The 20,524-nt window shown below is 39.5% G+C and overlaps 1 protein-coding gene across 6 annotated transcripts in view; it reads right to left on the bottom strand.

Annotated features, from left to right (window-relative positions):
* Positions 1 to 20,524, bottom strand: part of WDFY3 (WD repeat and FYVE domain containing 3) — a 312,335-nt gene that overhangs the window by 63,046 nt on the left and 228,765 nt on the right. For 5 of the 6 annotated variants that reach the window (XM_053599488.1, XM_053599268.1, XM_053599410.1 and 2 more), the window contains 9 exons: positions 20,129 to 20,364; positions 18,666 to 18,800; positions 16,615 to 16,794; positions 14,397 to 14,630; positions 8,156 to 8,255; positions 6,485 to 6,645; positions 4,881 to 5,110; positions 3,696 to 3,805; positions 1,438 to 1,620 (listed from right to left, as the gene is read on the bottom strand). In XM_053599488.1, coding sequence (XP_053455463.1) covers positions 1,438 to 1,620; positions 3,696 to 3,805; positions 4,881 to 5,110; positions 6,485 to 6,645; positions 8,156 to 8,255; positions 14,397 to 14,630; positions 16,615 to 16,794; positions 18,666 to 18,800; positions 20,129 to 20,364 — 1,569 coding nt within the window. The remainder of the gene's footprint in view (positions 1 to 1,437; positions 1,621 to 3,695; positions 3,806 to 4,880; positions 5,111 to 6,484; positions 6,646 to 8,155; positions 8,256 to 14,396; positions 14,631 to 16,614; positions 16,795 to 18,665; positions 18,801 to 20,128; positions 20,365 to 20,524) is intronic. The other variant, XM_053599186.1, reaches the window with a different exon arrangement.

Below are 20,524 nucleotides of genomic sequence, written 5' to 3' on the forward strand. Positions count from 1 at the left end.
GAAGCTATCACAGGTAATAGGTAAACATATTTGTTCCAACTTACACACACAAATTCCACTTCAAGGCCGGGCATGGTGGCTCACGCCTGTAATCCTAGCACTCTGGGGGCCAAGGTGGGTGGATTGCCTAAGTTAAGGAGTTTGAGACCAGCCTGAGCCAGAGTGAGACTCCGACTCTAAAAACAGCTGGGCGTTGTTGTGGGCGCCTGTAGTCCCAGCTACTCCAGAGGCTGAGGCAAAAGAATCACTTTAACTCAAGAGTTTGAGGTTGCTGTGAGCTAAGATATGATGGCACTCAACCAAGGGTGACCAAGTGAGACTCTGTCTCAGAAAAAAAAAAAAAAAGAAATTAAAGAAAAATAATTCAACTAAAAAACAAACCTACAAAGCTCAGCGATCGTAGCACAGTGGTTCCGGTGCCGGCCCCATGCACCCAGGGTGGTGGGTTCGAACCCTGCCTGGGCCAGCTAAACAACAGTGACAACCGCAACAAAAAATAGCCAGGCATTGTGGCAGGTGTGTGTAGTCCCAGCTACTTGGGAGGCTAAGGCAGGACAATCGCTAAAGTCCAAGAGTTTGAGGTTGCTGTGAGCTGTGACACCACTGCACTCTACCAAGAACAACACAGTCAGACTCTGTCTCAAAAACAAAAACAAAAATAACCCCTACAGAACCTATCTGATTCATGACTTGGGGACTGCCTGCTTTGTCTAACGTGAAATCCCTTTTAGACATCTCAGACTTATTTAAGGATGACCACTTCAGAATTATTATACTTGGTCGCCTTGTATTTGGTTGAAACCCATAGCTCTGTAAAATATGCCAATCTATTTTAACTGTAATGAATTTCTACATTAATAATAATTCATAATTCCCTATCAAAAATCTTCGGTGCTGGGTATATGGTGGAACTTAGAAAGTTTTAGATTTAAAAAAGCTATACATACATACACTCACATTATATACTACCACCAGAGGGTCGAGGGTGATAAGCTAGAATTTAATACACGATATTACTGCAGCACAATGTATGAATATTCATAAGAAGCAGGATAAGGAAAGATAAGTTAGTTTCTGCTACCTAGTCATTTTTGGCACAAAACTAATGAAAAACCTTGGGGTTTCAGGGTTTTTGAATTTCAGAATTAGAGGTAAGGGGTCATGGGCCCATAGCCAATACAGTGACCAAACTGAAGCTTTAAGCTGTATATTATTAAACTCCTCTGTGCCAGATGTGTAACACACTTTAAAAGGTTACAAACAAAAATCCTAGGAGAAAACTCAGTCTCAATATATATCATTCAAGAATGGTTTTGCTGTATAGATTTCAATTTCTACTGCCATCATAGTATCTTAGAAGAATGTTTCAATTAAGTATTTACTCTGTACCCATACATAATAGCTTCACAGGCCCGCGGTGTCGGGAGGCCTCCTTACCCAGGTGACTCTGCCAGCACTTCATCCCGGCGTCTTCAATGAGTGGCCTGGCTACAGCTATGTCTACGTGTCCCCTCTCGTTCACAGGCAGAGTCACTTTGAAAATCTCCTCCAAAACTTGTTTCTTGCTGTGTATCAGTTCAGTCCAAACTCTATTGACGGCTTTTATGAGAAGCTGACGCCCTGGTGAATTAAAAAAAAAAAAAAAAAAAAGGCAAATAATCAAAGCACAATATAAAGTTGGGTTTTATTTTTCTATGTTTTGTATCTAGGGATTTCAACTACAGGATTTAATTAGAAAGAAAATTACTTACATTATATCTAGCTCTGGGAAAGGCTATTTATCTAACCCAAACTACTGGGCTACTGGGAAAACATTTTAAACATCTTTACAATCATGGAAAAAGATGACATTTTTATTTATAAAATTAGAAATTACATATATATAATTATCTAGCTTCTGACAGATAAGAATTATCTCCCATTTAAGAGAATTTTTAGTTCTGAATATTTAAGATGAGTTCAAAACTAAGTCAGTTTTTGAGTATTTTGCACAAAATAAAAATAAACATTTTAAACAATTTTTACTGATTAAATTCAGTATTGCTTTGGAGTCCCTGTTAATTTGTCTGATTCCTGTGGTAGAACAGTCAATGTTTAGCCATCAGAATCTCCTGACGGTTGTTACAACAGATTGCTGGTGCCCATTCCCAGTTTCTGATTTAGCACATTTCAGTGGGACCAGACAATGTATTTTTTCTGCCAAGTGCCGAAATGATGCTGACTTTGCTAGTCTGAGGACCTTATTTTGAGAACCAATGTCAGTTCCTCAGGGGTGAAAGAACAATCACTGTGCCTTTGGTGTCTAGGGTTTAAGAAAGTTTGGTGAAAAGAGAGAGAATGCTTAATTTGAAAGAAAGAAGGAATGAGTGCTGGTTTCCAAAGGATGATACCGTATGTGAAACTACCAAACAGCATTGCTGGGGAGAGAAACGCTACCGTAATGATTTCATCTTCATTGCTGAGCAGGTGAAAGTAAGAGATCAACCCACACAAAGACTTCAGTGTGTAACGCATACAGTATCAGTGGGAAAACTAGACTTTAAAAGAGAGAGAATATGGGGCGGCGCCTGTGGCTCAGTGAGTAGGGCACCAGCCCCATATGCCGAGGGTGGCGGGTTCAAACCCAGCCCCGGCCAAACTGCAACCAAAAAATAGCCGGGCGTTGTGGCGGGCGCCTGTAGTCCCAGCTACTCGGGAGACTGAGGCAAGAGAATCACGTAAGCCCAAGAGTTAAAAGGTTGCTGTGAGCCGTGTGACGCCACGGCACTCTACCCGAGGGCGGTACAGTGAGACTCTGTCTCTACAAAAAAAAAAAAAAAAAAAAGAAAAAAAAAAAAGAGAGAATATGAATGGTACTACCAGCAAGCAATATTCTGCCTCTAATAGGGTATTCCTGATTCTACTTCATAGTAAATGCTAAGTTAGTATCTGCACTCCTTCTATGTAGGAAGTGTAAGCGCTGCCATCTAGTCTCTGAGCGTTACTGAGAAACGTGGAGGGGAGCATATCAGTGCTCAGTGTTTCACCTACCTTGGCACACAGAGACACGTTGCTGGTGCGTGTACAAGCTGCCCCACCGGGAAAGTGGTCATCAATGTTGGGAGTTTTTGAAGTTTATTTTTTTGGTTATGTCTTAAAAATCAGAGATAAGAGGGAGGATAATTGGTGGGACCACACCTACGGTGCATCTTACAAGGGTACATGTGAAATTTACTAAGTGTAGAATATAAATGGCTTAACACAGTAATTAAGAAAATGCCGGGCTGCGCCTGTGGCTCAATCGGTAAAGTGCCGGCCCCACATACTGAGGGTGGTGGGTTCAAACCCGGCCCGGGCTGAACTGCAAACCAAAAAATAGCCGGGCGTTGTGGTGGGCGCCTGTAGTCCCAGCTATTCGGGAGGCTGAGGCAAGAGAATCGCTTAAGCCCAGGAGTTGGAGGTTGCTGTGAGCTGTGTGAGGCCACGGCACTCTACCGAGGGCCATAGAATGAGACTCTGTCTCTAAAAAAAAAAGAAAATGCCATGAAGGCTATGTTAACCAGTGTGATGAAAATATTTCAAATTGTATATAAAACCAGCACATTGTACCCCATGGTTGCATTAATGTACACAGCTATGATTTAATTAAAAAAAAAAAACAAACAAAAAAAAACAGAGATAAAACACCACCACTACCATCAAATTGAAGCAATTACCTTCACTGATATCTTGGCTGTAACTACCATCTGGTTCAATATCGGAGGGGATCATAATGTGCCATGTGGTCATGCGGGCTTCCGCTTCCAGTCCAAATCCATCCACATTGCTGAAAAATTCCAGTTTAAACTATATGAAGGAAATGCTTACAGCTGAAAAACTATGGCAACTAAGAATTACTCTGCAGACACAAGGAAACACGGATGCCCTCACAAAGTCCCACTACTGGCAGATGTTACTGAATGTCAAATCATTAGATTCACAAAACAGAACCTCTACTTTATCGTACTGATACCCTCAGGGGTGGTCAAACAAATCCACTAGACTAAATGGAATTAAACCTCATTTTCAGTATAAAGATTACCATGTTAGTAGTTAAGATGCTTTTGCATTATTGTTAGTACTTTTACTTAAAAATTATAAAAAGTTCATTTAATTAAGGACATTCTACCCATAAGCTTGTGTCCTCTCCTGTTACCTCCTCACTCTGCTCCTGCAGCAGTGAAATACTCAGTCTCCCAACTGTGTCACGCTTTCTCCCCTCTGGGCAGTCGCGTGGACTGCTCTTTCTACCTGCAGCAACTGTCCCCACTCTTTTGTCCTCCCCAACTAGGTCTCAAGTGGCAACTCAGCAGGTGTTGCCTCCAGGTTAGGGGCCCTGGTTGGTGCTGTGCCACAGCACTCGGCACACATGATGGGTCTTGCTTCATTATCTGTTTTCCCTTTCAGAGGTCGCCACACGGTGTGTCTTACATGTTATCCTAGCTCCTAATTCAATGCCTGGTCCTCAGGAGACACTAAAGAAATAACAGCAAAGCCATCAATAGTAAAATACTAATTTTACCCAATTAACATAGAATATTACTTCAAGCTTTTCTTTTTATCTTTCTTAGCCTCCAACAGTGTGTATTTAATTTGCTTTAAAAGCAAATTTCTTCTGAAAAATTATGTAAGTGACATGAAGAAATTATGGAGAATTTTAGAGGTGCAGAAAGTAAAAGAAAAAATACCCATTTCTTTTCATTTCAAAATGTAACACTTGCCCTGTACCTTTTGTGTAAAATTTTAAATAAAATAGATTAAAGGCAAAAGAAATGTGACTATCAAAAAAATACAATAATGAATTCCGGTAGAATATTATCAAAGAAAAATTCAACCTGGCAAACCGAACCTGAAGGATTTACCTTCCAGCATGCAGATTAATCAAGCAGTGGGCCAGACAGCTGATGAATTCCTGGTCGTGGTTCCCAGGCCCCAGGATCAAGTTCCTGTTCACAGTGAGGACCCTGAGTGAATCCAGGAGAGCTACTTGCTGAGGAACAGTCTTGTGTGCCCGTGAGAACTGGTACAAGATGGTTCTGTTGAGGCAGTGATAAACCGCATCCAGAGACAATCCCTGCGATCTTCTCTTTGACTAAAGATACAAAAGGTAAGTTTTCAGTGAAATGGACAATAAAAGACGTGTTCACCATTCACGCATTAATTTTCATTAGGTCTATTATGTACCAGATGCTAACTGCATGCTAACTGCTAAAGGTACTACATTAAAAGACACAAGCTCTTGTTACTGCGCGGTTCAGGACCCATGAGACATACAAATGCAATTCAATGAATGAGCCAGGTGCAGTGGCTCATGCCTGTGACCCTCACACTCTGGGGGGCCAGGGTAGAGGAGAGCTTGAAGTAAGGAGTGCAAGAGCAGCCTGAGCAACAAAGTGAGACCCTGTCTCTACAAAAAGGCAGCTGGGTGTGGCGGCACACGCCTGTACTGCTAGTTCTTGCAAGGCAGGGGATGGGGGAGGATGGCTTGAAGGTTGCAGTGAGCTATGATGATGCCACCACACTCTAACCTGGGGCAAGACAGCAAGACCCTGTCTCAGAAACAAAAGCAAAAAACTGCAACAACAAAATAGATCTTAGGAAAGACAGCCACTAATACTCCTAAGGGGCAAAACAGCCTCCCAGAGAATAAGAAGTGCCATCTGGGTGGAGTCTCTTGTTGAGCACATTTAATTAAATTATATGATCTCTACTCAAAATTACCTAATATTAAGTTAAGAAATCTCCTACTCACCCCTTGCCCATGAGCATTTGTGCCAAAAAATAATTGTTCTTTTACATTCTAGTTTCATCCTCTCATTTGAGGATTTTTCACCCTGGCTTAAATACAAATGTACCTCTTAAAAAATTCTTAGGTGACACGAGAGAACCTATGTACCTTCATCATAAGCTAATAAAACACAGTAACAAGATTTCCCACTTTCTATGTAATATTTTGAATAAAATTAATCACTCATGCCGAACCAAAGCAGGTCGATAGCCTTTAGTTACAAGTACCCTAAACATGCACAAAAATGACAACTGCAAAGGAATATGGACTTCGTAAAAAGATTCAATTGATCAGAGACTATTCCTTAACGTAAACTCTTCATGTTCTGCAAGCTTTTACGCATTGATATACCATTAAAAAACCCCATCAAATTGTATTAACTTAAGGTATTTAAATCTATCTGGGTAGTAAAGATCAATGCCAGTGGGGTGGTCAGTGACAGCGACGATAGCTTGAGAGAACGAGGTACCTTTATAAGGGATGCACCGGTGCCATGCCGATAAAGGAAAAGCTAAAAGTTTATGTTTTTTCATTCACTTTTGATAAGCATAGTTTTGTATTAAATGTTAACATTCATTATCTTATTAGTTACACTTATGTCCAACAATTTTGACACTAAAGGCAAAGTTTTTCAATGGGAAAACATGTACTCTACGACTAATAGTGACAATGAATTACCTGTGCAATTAGTTGAATTATAAAATCTATGAGAAGTTTAGATTCTTTGTTGAACATGCCTTGCCAAAGCTTGTCCACCACACGTTGCGTGAAATAAAACACATTGTTCACCAATACCTGGTAGCTTCCTCCACTGGTAATAGGCAGAGATGCATCTTCCCCTGAATTCCAGTAGGAAAAATATGTCTGAGAACTTGATATTTACCGGCACAAGACCAGATCATCAAATAAATCAGGCCAAGGAAAAATGGGTCTAACTATAACATTTAGAAATATGACCACTAGCTCATATGAATTTTTTTTAAGAAAATGATGCTTAGGGTCAGTGGAAGAAATAATTTCAGCAGGAACAGAGTGTTATGAATTGAGACTACCTGTGAAGTTTCTTGCTGCCTAGACTCTGTGATAAGCAAACAGTTCTTCAACATGAGTCACAAGTGATCTCCATCTGAGAGAAAACTATCAGATATTAGCTATAAATTGACTCTATGTAAGTAATAAAGAGTAAAACAAACCATCAAATAAAACTATTTTTGGGTATATACCTTTACTAACAATGATGTCAGACAGGCAGAATAGACCTTCAGAAAAACTGCAAAAAATAAACCACAATGGTGGTGTATTTGGCCCCCTCCGTAATTACCATCAGAATCATCTTTTTTAAAACTACCCCAACGTCTTCAGAGTGCTTTGGTGCATTACATTCTGCATCAAGACTAACCCTCCTAGCCACACCTGCTAACCGAAATGCTCCCACGTAGCTCTTCCTCTGTGGAAATTCTGGAGGCTCCACTAAATGTGATTATCATTATTCCTATCTAAATCTACTTTGTTCCATTAACCCAAACTCTTCATTTTGTGTTGTTCTGTAGTAGGAGTGATTTCAACTGGTAAGAGTAAGCACCAAATGTGACTTGACACCCAGGTTTAAGAGTACACAATTGCATGTTAATACAATAATAAAGCTTTTCTGGAAAATTTACTGTTAAGAAAAATATTATTTTAATAGCACAGAGGTTCTTACAATTAATATTATCACTAGGAACTCAAGGTAGCATATGTAGTATATTAAACCATTGCCTTTTCCTCTCCTATAAATTCTATCTTTGTTTTCTATGTAAATGTTGGCTTCATTATAATAAATATCAAGTTTTGTATTTTTACTGTAATTAGGTACAGACATGCAGAAAAAAATATATTTTAATATGTTTTGATGTTTTTCCTGGAAAGCATCCTTCTCGGCCTTTTGGCTAAGATCAAGTCTAAAAAATAAAATATACGTATCTGGGATGTAACAATTTTATTCACAGGTACATGATCAAATGTAAATATTGTTATGTTTACAACATAATATACATAGAAATATTGTTCTCATATGAAGTCCTTATGAACAAGAATGTTTATAGCCGTTTATTATTATCTCAAACTGGAAACTTCTAAACAGCTACCAAGAGTAAAATAGATAAACTTAGATATTCATGATAGAATAATGAGACTAAATGGACTCATGGTCCAGGCAACAACATGGACAAACTGTAAAAATATAATGTGGATATAAGAAGTTTGACTAAAAATAAAGGAGGAAAGAGATGAAGTTAAAAAGGGGATTTAGTTAGAGAAAGAGAGTGATTATAGGTACTAGTATAAAATAAAAATAAAACACAGAATTACCCAGTAACACGTCAGCTGCAAGCAAATGGTCCATCACACTATCCAAAATGTGAGTCTGAAATTCTTTCTGCTGAGTTCTTGTAGATCTTTCAGGGGAAGCCTAACCAACAAAATTTAGAATTAGAAACAGAACCAAACAAAAACAAAGGTCAGGCTAAATACTATTTACATTAGCAAAAGATTAAAAATCTGTACTGTTAGATTAAAAAAAAATATGATGGGAGAGATGGTATATTTGTGGACAATCTTTCTCTTATTTTTCTGGCCATAGAATATTAAAAAATTTAAAGCAAAGGTGAAACATCATCATCTTTCAAATCCATCTCTCCAAATAGTATTTTAAACACCCTAAATATTTAATAAATATTTGATATACAATTATATCTCACTTCCAAAAGAAATTAGGCAGGTAATAATGAAATATAGATAAGTAAGTAACAAATGAATCACAAAGCCCTTAAAACAAATACAAAAGCTCCAGAATCTAGTAATCAAGCGAGCATGTCAACAGGGAGTGAAATATTTATAATATTAATAAAAAACAATTTAGCTCTGAGCTTCAGGCATCAAGGAGGAGAAAAAACATGTTTTACAAAGCTTTTTATTATCCATACAAAGAGGCATAATACTGTTTCCCTGAAAGTAAGACATCCTCCGTAAATAAGACCTGCTTACAGGAAAGATAGGACGTCCCCTGAAAATAAGACCTAGCGCATCTTTGGGAGCACACCTTACATTGTCTTATTTTTGGGGAAACAGGGTAGATTGTCAGAAAGGATATATATTTTCCTAAAATTGTGCTGAGAAAAATGTCCTCTGTGGGTATAAGAAGGACAGCAAACAACCTTATAGGTAATACTTGGATAACTTTTCCACAGTACAAAGATGATTTTAAAAATTATCTTGATGGGCGGCACCTGTGACTTAGCAGAGTAAGGTGCCAGCCCCATATGCTGGAGGTGGTGGGTTCCAACCCAGCCCCAGCCAAAAACTGCAAAAAAAAAAAAAATCACCCAGACATGATTGCAAGAGGGACTTTACCTAACAAACGCAATCAGTGTAACCTGGCTTATTGTACCCTCAATGAATCCCCAACAATAAAAAAAAAAAAATAGGAAAAAAAAATTATCTTGAGTGAAAGCTTAGGGTACAAAGTTCAACTACAGTCTTCTGACAGATTTCCATTGCTAACTAGGGTAAGACGATCCAGGGGTATAACTTCCAAGTACACAACCTACCAAATGGCAAAGCACTGGGCAGTGGATGAAAAGTAGGAAGGAGTCTTTTGTCATCCTCTGAAAGGCCAGTAGTTTCAGCTGGGCTTTTGAAAGGAGTTAAGATACTGAGTAATTCAGTAAAGTGTTTTGTTCTTTCTTACAAAGAGGTCTGCATGTTTTAGATTCAAGCATGGTACTGATGCTTTACAAATGAAATGGAAAGAACCTATTTATTCTTGCATACAGAGAAAGAGGATCACGTCTATGACCACGTTAATAAAGTGGGGTTGTAGAACATTGCCGCTTTCCCCCCCCCCATTGTGATTTTCTAGGTGGTCCTATTAAAGGCTTTAAAGGAACAGCTGAAATCTGAGTTCTATATACTGAACTCAATAACCCAAGGATTCAAAAACTAACAATTAAAAGTTGTGAAGAACATTTCTCGCTCTCTCTTTTTGCATGAAAAGACACTTATTTAATTTTAAAATGACAAAATATGGGTCTGATAACAGATGGAAGAATATTAGTGGAGGATTCTACCTAAAAAATGCAAACATTGTAACCAAATTCTTTGTATCCTCAAATTAACTCGAAACAATTAAAAAAAAAAAAAGAATACTAGTGTGTGGGAGTTTGGTTTGTCATTTACCTAATTTTGGCAAAAATGAAGAAGAACATCTCACACTGTTTTTAAACTTAATAAATTTTCCTGTGTAGCTGCACAGATTAGTACAATGTTCACCAGGAGACTTGGGACCGAGTCTACCCCGTCTTCTCATGGTGGTATTACAGTCAGTCTTATCCCTGCCAAATGAAGAGGAAGTGAGGACTTTCAACTGATTAACAGCAGACTAACAGTCCCACAAGGGCTTCCTTCTAAACTAGATCAAAGACCCTTTTATGCAACAGCTTAGTGATCAGAAATTACTATGGAATAAGGCTCTTCGCTCACAGACGTAAACGCTCTGAAGACAACAGTCCTCTTTGACAACCGTACTCCACTTGGGTGGTTAGTGGGACATGTAGTAACGCATAAGGTTTATCAAACCTTAACTAGACCAAGTTTTGGAGTCTATCAGAGGGACTGTAATAGAGAAGTGCTTGGTCAATCAATAGTACTTACTTTTATTAATATTCTTTCTTAACCTAGAAGGATTTAAGGCTGGCTGTGATTTTTCTCTCTGAGGTTACTAGGTGAGTGACCAGGACCCAGAATTTCTACTTGTTTTTTGGCTCTAGCGGCCTTGTTCAAATGTTCTTGCTGAGATTTTGCACAACCTGACCTTGAAAGGACTTATGATTTTATGAATGCATGCATTGTTGTCTCTGAGATGTTCTTCTTTTAAGACAGTTAACTGGACCACTGTTATGTGCCAGACAGAGTGCTCAGTTGCACACATTATCTCATTTAATCAGCAAAATATTCCTTGACGTAGATCCTAACATGTCCAGTTTAGAAAGTAATGGAGGCTCAGTGAGGGTAAGTTACTTGGTCAAGCTGCAGGTAGGATTCTAACCTCCATTTCTTTGAAGTCAAAGCCTAAGGGCTCACAAGATAACATACTGCTTCAACTCTACCAAAATCCCTGTTACACAATCACAGAGGCACAGTAAGAACAACCCTACAGAATGAAGGCTACAACCCTATCATGCTTTTGAATTAAACCAGTTGGCCCACCAGACAACCTAAACACTGCCACCTCTTCTGGCCTCTGACTGCCAGACTTATCTTCCTGGTGAAAACAGTGATACCGTCACCATCAATCTTCCAAGGATCGCAGTCTCCTTTTGGAGGCCTTGGGGACAACACACAGAATCCTTGTGTCCCACAGAAAGGTCAGACAGCCTATGGGTCTCTGCTGCCTGTGGGAGAGAGCACTGTGGCTTTGGGAAGAAGACCTTGGAATTCTGTCCTGTTTCTGTGAGGGACGGGAAGTCTATGAGAAGAGGGGTAAGTTTCCTGGTTCTGACGTCAGTCTTCTCCGGACTGACTTCTCCTCCCTAAGTGACTTTACGGTGCTTTCTCTGCACGTTTCACCACTGTTCTCTGCAGTCACTCAGGTTGTCCTTCCCTCTGATTTGTAACAGTGGGAAACACTTGTAGGTGGTGGTTGGAATACGTGTAGTGAACTCCTCAGACAGACCACAGACAGTTGTTTATGGTCTCAGAGAACCATGCACCCTTAGTTTTGTCATCTTTACCTCTAGATATATGTAAGCACTTTCTGATCTCTCCTCGTGTACTTTCTTTCCACACCACGGTAGCCTTCATCTGTAGCCAATTCACCCGGCCCTCGTGAGAACTCCACTAGTGAAAACAGAGGACACGGACGACCAGAGGCTGGGAGAAGAGACTAGATGCCCTTGTATAAGCCAACACGAGCCACCTCATCCATTCTTTTAGTGTGTCTTAAGTGTCATCAGGCATCATGGTATGAATATTACATGGTACCTTAATTAATTCTCACAGTCATCCCCAGTTTCCATTTTAATATATCATTTTACAGACATGGAAACTGTGAAGGGTGACGAGGGCTGAATGTGACCAAGTTCACATAGTATAGTTAACCTTTGCAACAATCCTGCAGAGGAGATGCTAAACACTGTCATTCTCAGAGAATGAATTTAGCTGAGGGAGATGACAACACTTACATAGTAAACAAGAGACAGAATTTAAACCCAGGTACTTCTTACTCCTAAACCCACGCTCTCCCTACTACACCAGACTGCCTCCCTCACGTGTGGCCTCAGTGTCCCAAAAAGCCAGGTCATATGAGCAAGATCTTCTATTTTTATAGATAACTCATAAAGATAACTTCACAGAATCAAGTAAGTAGATACTTTATGATAAAACTAACACTCCTAAGACTGAAGATGGCCTGGTTCATGTTTACTGGATGAAAAATCAGCCGGTTCCTGTCTCTTCCTTGATTTAGATAAATGGTAAGTACATGATAATTCTATTCTTGAACCTCTTCATGGATAGATTTCATAATCCTGATACTCAAAATCATGTTTGCAACATTTTTGCATCATGGGAAGACATGGAATCATGTTTTCACTAACATGTTTTTGTATATGCATTCTTTATTTGTGTATTAAAACTCATCAAATTATTAAATTAATTGTTAAAAGCAGACTTCCATCCCTTTTATGAGGTAGTTATCGTATCTTCCTATTTGGAAATTGCCAGCGATGTGGTTAATGACTAAATGGTTCAAAAATAGAGTAAGTCAGCTCGGCGACCATAGCTCAGTGGTTAGGGCATTGGCCACATACACTAAGGCACGCACGTTTGAACCCGGACTGGACCTGCTAAAAAACAACAACTGCAACAACAACAATAAAAAATAACTGGACGTTGTGACGGGCACCTGTAGTCCCAGCTACTTGAGAGGCTGAGGCAAGAGAATTACTTAAACCCAAAAGTTAAAGGTTGCTGTGAGCCGTGACGTCACGGCACATAAAAAGATTCTATCTAAAAAAAAAAAATTACAGTAAGTCTTCGCCTAATGTCATTGATAGGCTCTTGGAAATTTTGACTTTAAGTAATATAACATATAATAAAGCCAATTTCTTTTTCTTATCATCATTTCAATGAAACAACATTCAAGGGTTCCTTCCTACAAGCTTGAAAATGCTATTACTGTATATGCCTACTTCCACACATCTGGATTTTACTTACTATTTTACTTGCTATCACACATGCGTGTATTTTATTTTCTCGCACACATCTCTTCTAACTTTACCCTATTATTTCCCAATTATCATTCCATTTTTTCCCACAGAATATTTAAAATTTTACCCTGTACGCTGTGATACTGGCCATCATCTCCCTTCTTAGATTTTTTTTAACATTTCCAAAGAGGCAAGCTCTACCAGGCATATGATAAAATTCTACTACATGGCTTACTGATGAAACCAATTATTCCTCTACCCTTGTGGGCCTGGTTAAACTGTTTAGCAGGAGTGGTATCCAATTACCCAACTGAGATATTTTCACGTGGATAAGATAAAAATCTGTGGTCTTCAAGGTTGCAGTTAGAATGTTAACTGCATTTGCCACTAGAGGGAGTTGAGAAAGCTCAGGTTCAGCTGTCACACTGCTGAGAGCATGACGAGAATTTCCCCGGGGAGTAAAGCAGTCCTCTGCAACAGACTGAGTCGTGCACAAAACATTCTATTTTCAGAGCCCCTGGTGTGTGCTATTTGACTATTTCTATGAATTAGCTAAGAAAACATGAATGTATAGGTATGAAATGCTCCCTGTGATCTTTTAAGATTTTTCTAGATGAACATTTTTTGGTTCTTTTCAGGGATGGCTAAATTTTAGAGCCAAGAGTGAGGCCACCTAATGGTTAGAGCCACTCTCACTTTCTGAGGCCTCAGTGGACGCATACCACAGATCCGGAGGATGTGGCCTCACCCTAGATGTACTGCTGCCGTGAGGAAAATTCAGTTAGTCCACTCTGAGCACGGACTTGTCCCAAATCGCACAGCATGCTACAGGACAGCAACAACATATGGCGATGAGGGATAAGTGGAACCAAGCTGCGAAGCGTGAGGTGAGGAGACGATGCGAGGAGGCACCCACAGCGTCCTGGGAAGGGGCTGCACCCTATGGCTTGTGGACATTTCCAGCCTGTGCCTATTTCTGTAGATAAAGTCTTGTTGGAACACAACCAAGCTCATACCTGCAAGCACGCCCATGGCTGCTTTGGAGCCACAATGCTGTAAACAGCAGAGACCGTGTGGCCCACAAAGCCTAAAATATTTACTATTTGTTATTTTACAAAAATGTCTGCCAACTCCTAGAGAAAGTGATAAAGGATTGAATTATGACATGCTTGAGGAAATGGTAAGAAGAACAAACTGATAGGGTCTAAAGCATATGTGAGATTACAATCTTCCCACAGCCCATCACAGAAGAATCAGAAAACCATGGCAGGGAATCTGCAAGGTTAGTAACACTCTAATTACAAAAGTAATGCAAAAGAGATGTAAATGCGTTTCTTTGTCTTTACCTCCAACAAAAGATCAATCAGAGGAGTCTGCTTGCTGGCAGGGGTGAGACAGAGGTTGTCTATTATTAAGACCCGCATGAAGTCAAAAACAAACTTTTTAGCTGGGTGATTGGTGAGATATGTCTTGGTGCCCACATTGCAGTACTCGGATTGGCTCCGGTTCATCCCGGTGTCGGCTGCAAATGCTTTAAACTCTTCTGCTGGAGATCCAACCTCATCATCAAGATCAGTCACCTAATAAATCACACAGTAATCACATCAGATGTTATCTGACATCTATGGTTCCTAAAACAAAAATGTCCCAGCATCAGTGTCTTCTGTGAATATGGACCTCCTGCTGAGCTGCTCAGCACACTATTTCACTCTGCCCTCCCAACCCTGGCCTGGTCCCTGACCCTTGCTCTCCAGGCTGTAATCCAGGTACCAGGTCACAGTTACTCAATGCTGGGTCTTTCTGATTGACCACAAACTATACAATTTGCACGATGCTGAATTACATGTTCACTTTGATTAACTGTACTTAACATAAATGAAATAATAAAATCAGAATGACTGTTTCTGCATATTTGAAATCTATCTATTGAGAAGTCAAATGTCACAAAATTTCAGATAAAAATTTGGCATAGTGGTAGCACCTGAGGGCTGATCCACTTTTTTGCAACTTAAAAAACTCCAATAAATAAACGAAATTTGTGCCAATTTTGCGTCAAGCGAAAGAGATGGACTAGTAAGCAGATTACAAGATGCTCACAGGGGAAGACACTGAGATGTTACTGAGGGTCAATTTTTACCCCACATGGGGATTCTAAAATTATAAACAAGCCAAGGTATTAAGGTAATATGTTATACTTGTCTTTCTCCTATAAATGCCCCCCCAATTTTGTAATGAGCATTCTACCTTTAAACAGGGAGAAAAATTGCATTAAGATGGCATTGTTCCCCAAGCCCTAGAGCAGTGGTTCTCAACCTTCCTAATGCCGTGGCCCTTTCTTTAATACAGTTCCTGTGGGTCATGACCCACAGGTTGAGAACTGCTGCCCTAGAGTACATGATAGAAACAGGAAGAAATAGGGGCGGCGCCTGTAGCTCAAGGAGTAGGATGCCGGTTCCATATGCCGGAGGTGGCGGGTTCAAACCCAGCCCCGGCCAAAAAAAAAAAAAAAAACCCACAAAGAAACAGGAAGAAACATCAAGAATTCTAAAGTGTTACAGAGGAATAACTGCCTTGTAAGTATATTTTAAACAAGAAAAGAATTAAGTGAAATAAGCCAGGAACAGAAAGTTAAAGCTACCTGTTATCACTCATATGTAGAAGCTGAAAAAAAAAATCCCATGGAAAGAAAAAGCAGAACAGACGATACTGGGAGTGGGAAGGGCTGGGTGAGGGAGGAATAGGGAGGTATTTGTTAAAGGATACCAAGTTACAGCTAGACAGGAGGAGTAAGTTCTAGAGTTCTACACAACCACAGGATGACAACAATTAACAGTAATATACAGTTTCAAATGGCTGGAATACTGAATATTCCCAAAATAAAGAAATGACAAATGGTGAGATGATATCCTAATTACTCTGATCTGATCACTATGTTTGCACTGAAACATCACTACACACCCCATTAATATGCATAACTATTATTTATCAATTAAAAAACTTAAAAAAGATTAAAATAAAGGACAATAGGAGAAATCTACATGCTGTGATTACAGTCTAATAATTTTGCACTAAGTTAGTATAAAATAAGAAAATAAAAGTTGAATGTAGTAAGAAAAGTAGAGCAGAAGAAAGGACATATACTTTATTTTTTTATAAAAATCTTTAAACCTTTAAATCTTTAATCATTTATAAAGATTAAATTCAGCAAATGCCTAATTCCTAAAATAAAACAGAAGTTTTGTGAGACTAGACTTCTGCTACCTGTAAAGAACATTTCACAACTGCAGAGCTGCCAGCACTTGAGAAACGGACCCCTGAGAGAGGGAAATGACTAACAGGGACTGACAGGAATACGGTTAAGTGAAAAAAGGAAGCACAGTGCACTGTTATTTTAGGGGAAAGCAGAAGGAAAGAGTGGGGAGCTGAGGACACCACATGATGTAAGAGTGGGTGCATGCAGTTATCAAACTCTAACCTGGTCAAAAGCCTAAAAGATTGGCCAGAAAATATCGGCTAGCCACTGGGACAAATCCCAGCTGTGACATGTTCCTCCCCCTTTCCTACCATCTCGGAGTAAGGGCGGATGTTGAAGGGGAAGACAGTGGCCGCCAGCGCACACAGGAAGTCGGGGCTCATCCACATGGAGGCCAGGTCCGGCACGTTGTGGTACAAGTATCTGAAGAACTGCATCAGGGTCACGGGGTATTCTCGAAGCCACGAGCCCTCTTCTTCTGACTGCCAAGGCTGGCCACAACAAGAGAAGAGATACCATGTTAGAGTAATGGGCACAGCTAAAAATTACTTTAAAGCCCATTACTCACTGTTACTATAAAACTAGATATACTGCTGCTCCAGAACTCTGAAAATCACACACAGCAGCTAACATGCTGGTACACACATGCAAACAAATTTAGTAATCAGCTATATCCGAAACAACCTCCTTAGAAACTGACAGGGTGCACGTTTCTTCATGGCTCGCTCACTGCTCAGCTAGCTAGAGGCAGTGGCTTTGATTACTCACCATCGTTAACGTGGGCACTGCTGGAATCAGCAGTGGCTGCATTACCATTGTGACGCCCCACTGTGCACCGTGTCAGAGTTAGGAGTGAAGCCCCCTAATGATGGGGAAGGTACTTCATCTTTCTGGCCTCACACTTAAGCACTACGTAACTCAACAACAACAACACAATGAGCATTAAAAACATAAAAGAATACTGGATATCTAAGCAATCTTTTTTTTTTTTTTGAGGTCGAGTCTCACCCTGTCACCCCAGGTAGAGTGCTGTGGCCTTACAGCAACCTCTAACTCTGAAGCGATTCTCTTGCTTCAGCCTCCCAAGTAGCTGGAACTGTAGGTCCCGCCACAACGCCTGGCTATTTTTTTGTTGCAGTTGTCATTGTTGTTTAGCTGGCCCGCGCAGGGTTCGAACCCGCCACCCTCAGTGCACGTGGCTGGCACCACGACCACTGTGCTATGGGCACAGAGCCTGAGTAATGTATATCATCTGATGCCTGTTCAGAGAATGGCTTTCTTTTTAACTTAGATTGTTATATTTGTTTATAAATAGGCATCAAAACAAGAACACTAAAGCATTCTAAATTAATACATTTGATGGTAATGTTCTGTTCTTAGATGACGTAACACTAGTTTTGATAAAATTAGATTTGTCAGGTATATATAACTGAAGGAGTGTAAGTTAACATTTCTTCTCACAAAATAATCCTAAATCGTATAAACAAATTAAGCCATCACTCACAGAATTCCCATCAGGTAGACAGGAACATAAATTTCATCATTTACTGTACCAATACTTTGTCTCTAAGTTAGAAATAATCAGAACAGAAAAAAAAAAAAGAAAAAGAAAACTTGCATTGTTAATTTTTTTTTTTGTAGAGACAAGAGTCTCAATTTTATCGCCCCTGGTAGAGTGCTGTGGAGTCACACAGCTCACAGCAACCTCCAACTCCTGGGCTTAGGCGATTCTCTTGCCTCAGCCTCCCGAGTAGCTGGGACTACAGGCACCCGCCATAGCACCCAGCTATTTTTTTGTTGCAGTTTGGCGGGGGCCGGGTTTGAACCCGCCACCCTCAGTATATGGGGCCAGTGCCCTACTGACCACCAAGCCACAGGCACCACCCACATTGCTAACATTTTTAACCTCCAAATGGAAGTTATTTTCAAAGTTCAAATAGCATATTATTGTAGTAAAATATACTATAATATATACTGATTACACAGTATACATTGTAATATATAATTTATTACATTAATAATACCAATTCATACTTATGAAGCACTTACTAAATGCCAGGCACTACACTCTTCTAATTGCTATATGTATATATTAATTCACTCAATCCTCAAAAACCCCTAAGAGAGAAATTCTATTATTTCCGGCATTTTAAACATGAGAAAACTGAGGCACACAACTGAGGTCTGTCTGAAGTAGCACAGGAAGGATCTGAACCTAGGTAGCGCTTGAGAGTCTCTCAGCTCAAAAACTGTACAGTCCATTCTTATGTTAGACTAAATAATAAAAAAAACAACAAAAACAAAACAAAAAAGACAAATGCAGAAGGAGCTCTCAGCAGGTCTCGGTATCTCGTAAACTTACTGAATTGAGCATGCTGCGGAGCATTCCCAGTAATAAAAAGGCGGCCTCTGTACACACGTTGTGGATGGAAGAGACCACAGTCCCACTGGAGGCAGGAACTCCAAAGATAAATGTCCAAATAGAGTCCAAATCAAACTGCAGGAGCGAAAGTGATTAAAGTTTAGCACTATTAATTTTTTTTCAGTAGAGACCCACATAAGTTCTAATATTCTAAAATTCCTCTGAAACCAGTTTTTTAAAAGTGAACAATGATAAAGAGATATAGACCTAGTACTCCTGCATGTCACATTTTAATCATGTGTATAAAGAAAAATTAAATACTACGTATCATCCCGTCTTAAGATTCCTACATTAAAAAAATATTGCTTCCTACTTTTTCTAAAGAAAACATACAAAAATAAAATATATGTTAATTAGCCACAAGATGAAATTATAAAATTGATGATTCTAAACAGGATCTTTTTTATTTTTGAGACAGTCTCACTTGGTCACCTTTGGTAGAGTGCTGCGGCATCTTGGCTCACAGCAACGTCAAACTGTTGGGTTTAAGTGATCCACCTGCCTCAGCCTCCCAAGCTGGGATTACAGGCATGAGCCACTGCGCCTGGCTAAACAGGATCTTTTTTAAAAAGCACACTGAAATCACTTCTTTCTTATTCTCAGCAAAGTTCTAATTCAATTTTAGAATACTTAAAAGGAAGATCTGACAACATCAAAATCAAGGAAATTTATTCCCAATAGTTTTACGTAATATATTACGACTATGGTGTCACGTGTATTTTGAAAAATTACATAACCAACAAAACTTCCTAAACACGCACAAATCTGTAATTTGATTTAATGTAATGGCACAGATTCAGTATTTTCACTTAAAAGGTTTTGTCAACTACTAGAACTGATTTGAATAGCATTTGGCATTATGATGGAAATGAGTTTTAATGCTACGTTCCTAAGCCTTTGTAGTGTCAGAACATAAACTGTATACAGACAGGCGTAATAGTCTTGAATTACAAGTCAAGTAAAATCTCACTATTGTCCTAATGTGGATGATTATCCAACATTAAGTGATTAAAATTTTTTTTCTCATCAGAACTTACACTGAGAATCCTGTAGTACCCATTCAATTAATTTATGGTATACAAATGACTCCTTTCACTTTTGATCTTATGGAAATTAATTTTTTTCTAGATAAAAATCACATAACAAAAGAATTCTTTAGATCACCCAAACAGCATCCAAAGTCTTTATGCATCTATAATCATACAAAGTAATCATACAGAAACAATGTCCAAATAAGAACAAAGGACTTTTTTGGGAGAAACTTTTCTAAGGCATTTTTAGAGTTTTCTATCCCCAACCAACTTAAATGTGAGAAAAGTGATGGTTTTACTGTGATTACCCATCACCCTATGGGATTCTTTGGAATATGTAGTTACACTTACGCCTTACTAGGTAATTCCTACCTGGCAACCCTGCTTACATCGGCAGCTGCTGACAGGCACACTGACCTGCAGGTTCCCAGGCAGCTCACTAACGGGCTGCTGCAGAAACAAGGCCATGAGGAGAAAATAGAGGGCAGGGACATTAGTGTGTTTGGGAAGGAATGACTGGAGGACTGGAAAACCAGGAAAATGACAAGCATCCCGGTTTATCTCCCTAATGGTCGATCTCCCACCAGCACTCCTGCCCACATTGAATCCTAAGAGAAGAGGAAATAGGACAATGAGTACAAAATTAGCAATCCATAACCATGCTGCATTAACAAGAAGGGAGCAATTCGGTATGTGTAACATTTCTATGCAGAACATGCCTATTACTACAGGCAGGTAGGTATTCAAATGCTGAATAATCTTTCAGTC

The sequence above is a fragment of the Nycticebus coucang genome, chromosome 1 (assembly GCF_027406575.1).
Source record: "Nycticebus coucang isolate mNycCou1 chromosome 1, mNycCou1.pri, whole genome shotgun sequence".
Classification (NCBI taxonomy): Eukaryota; Metazoa; Chordata; class Mammalia; order Primates; family Lorisidae; genus Nycticebus; species Nycticebus coucang.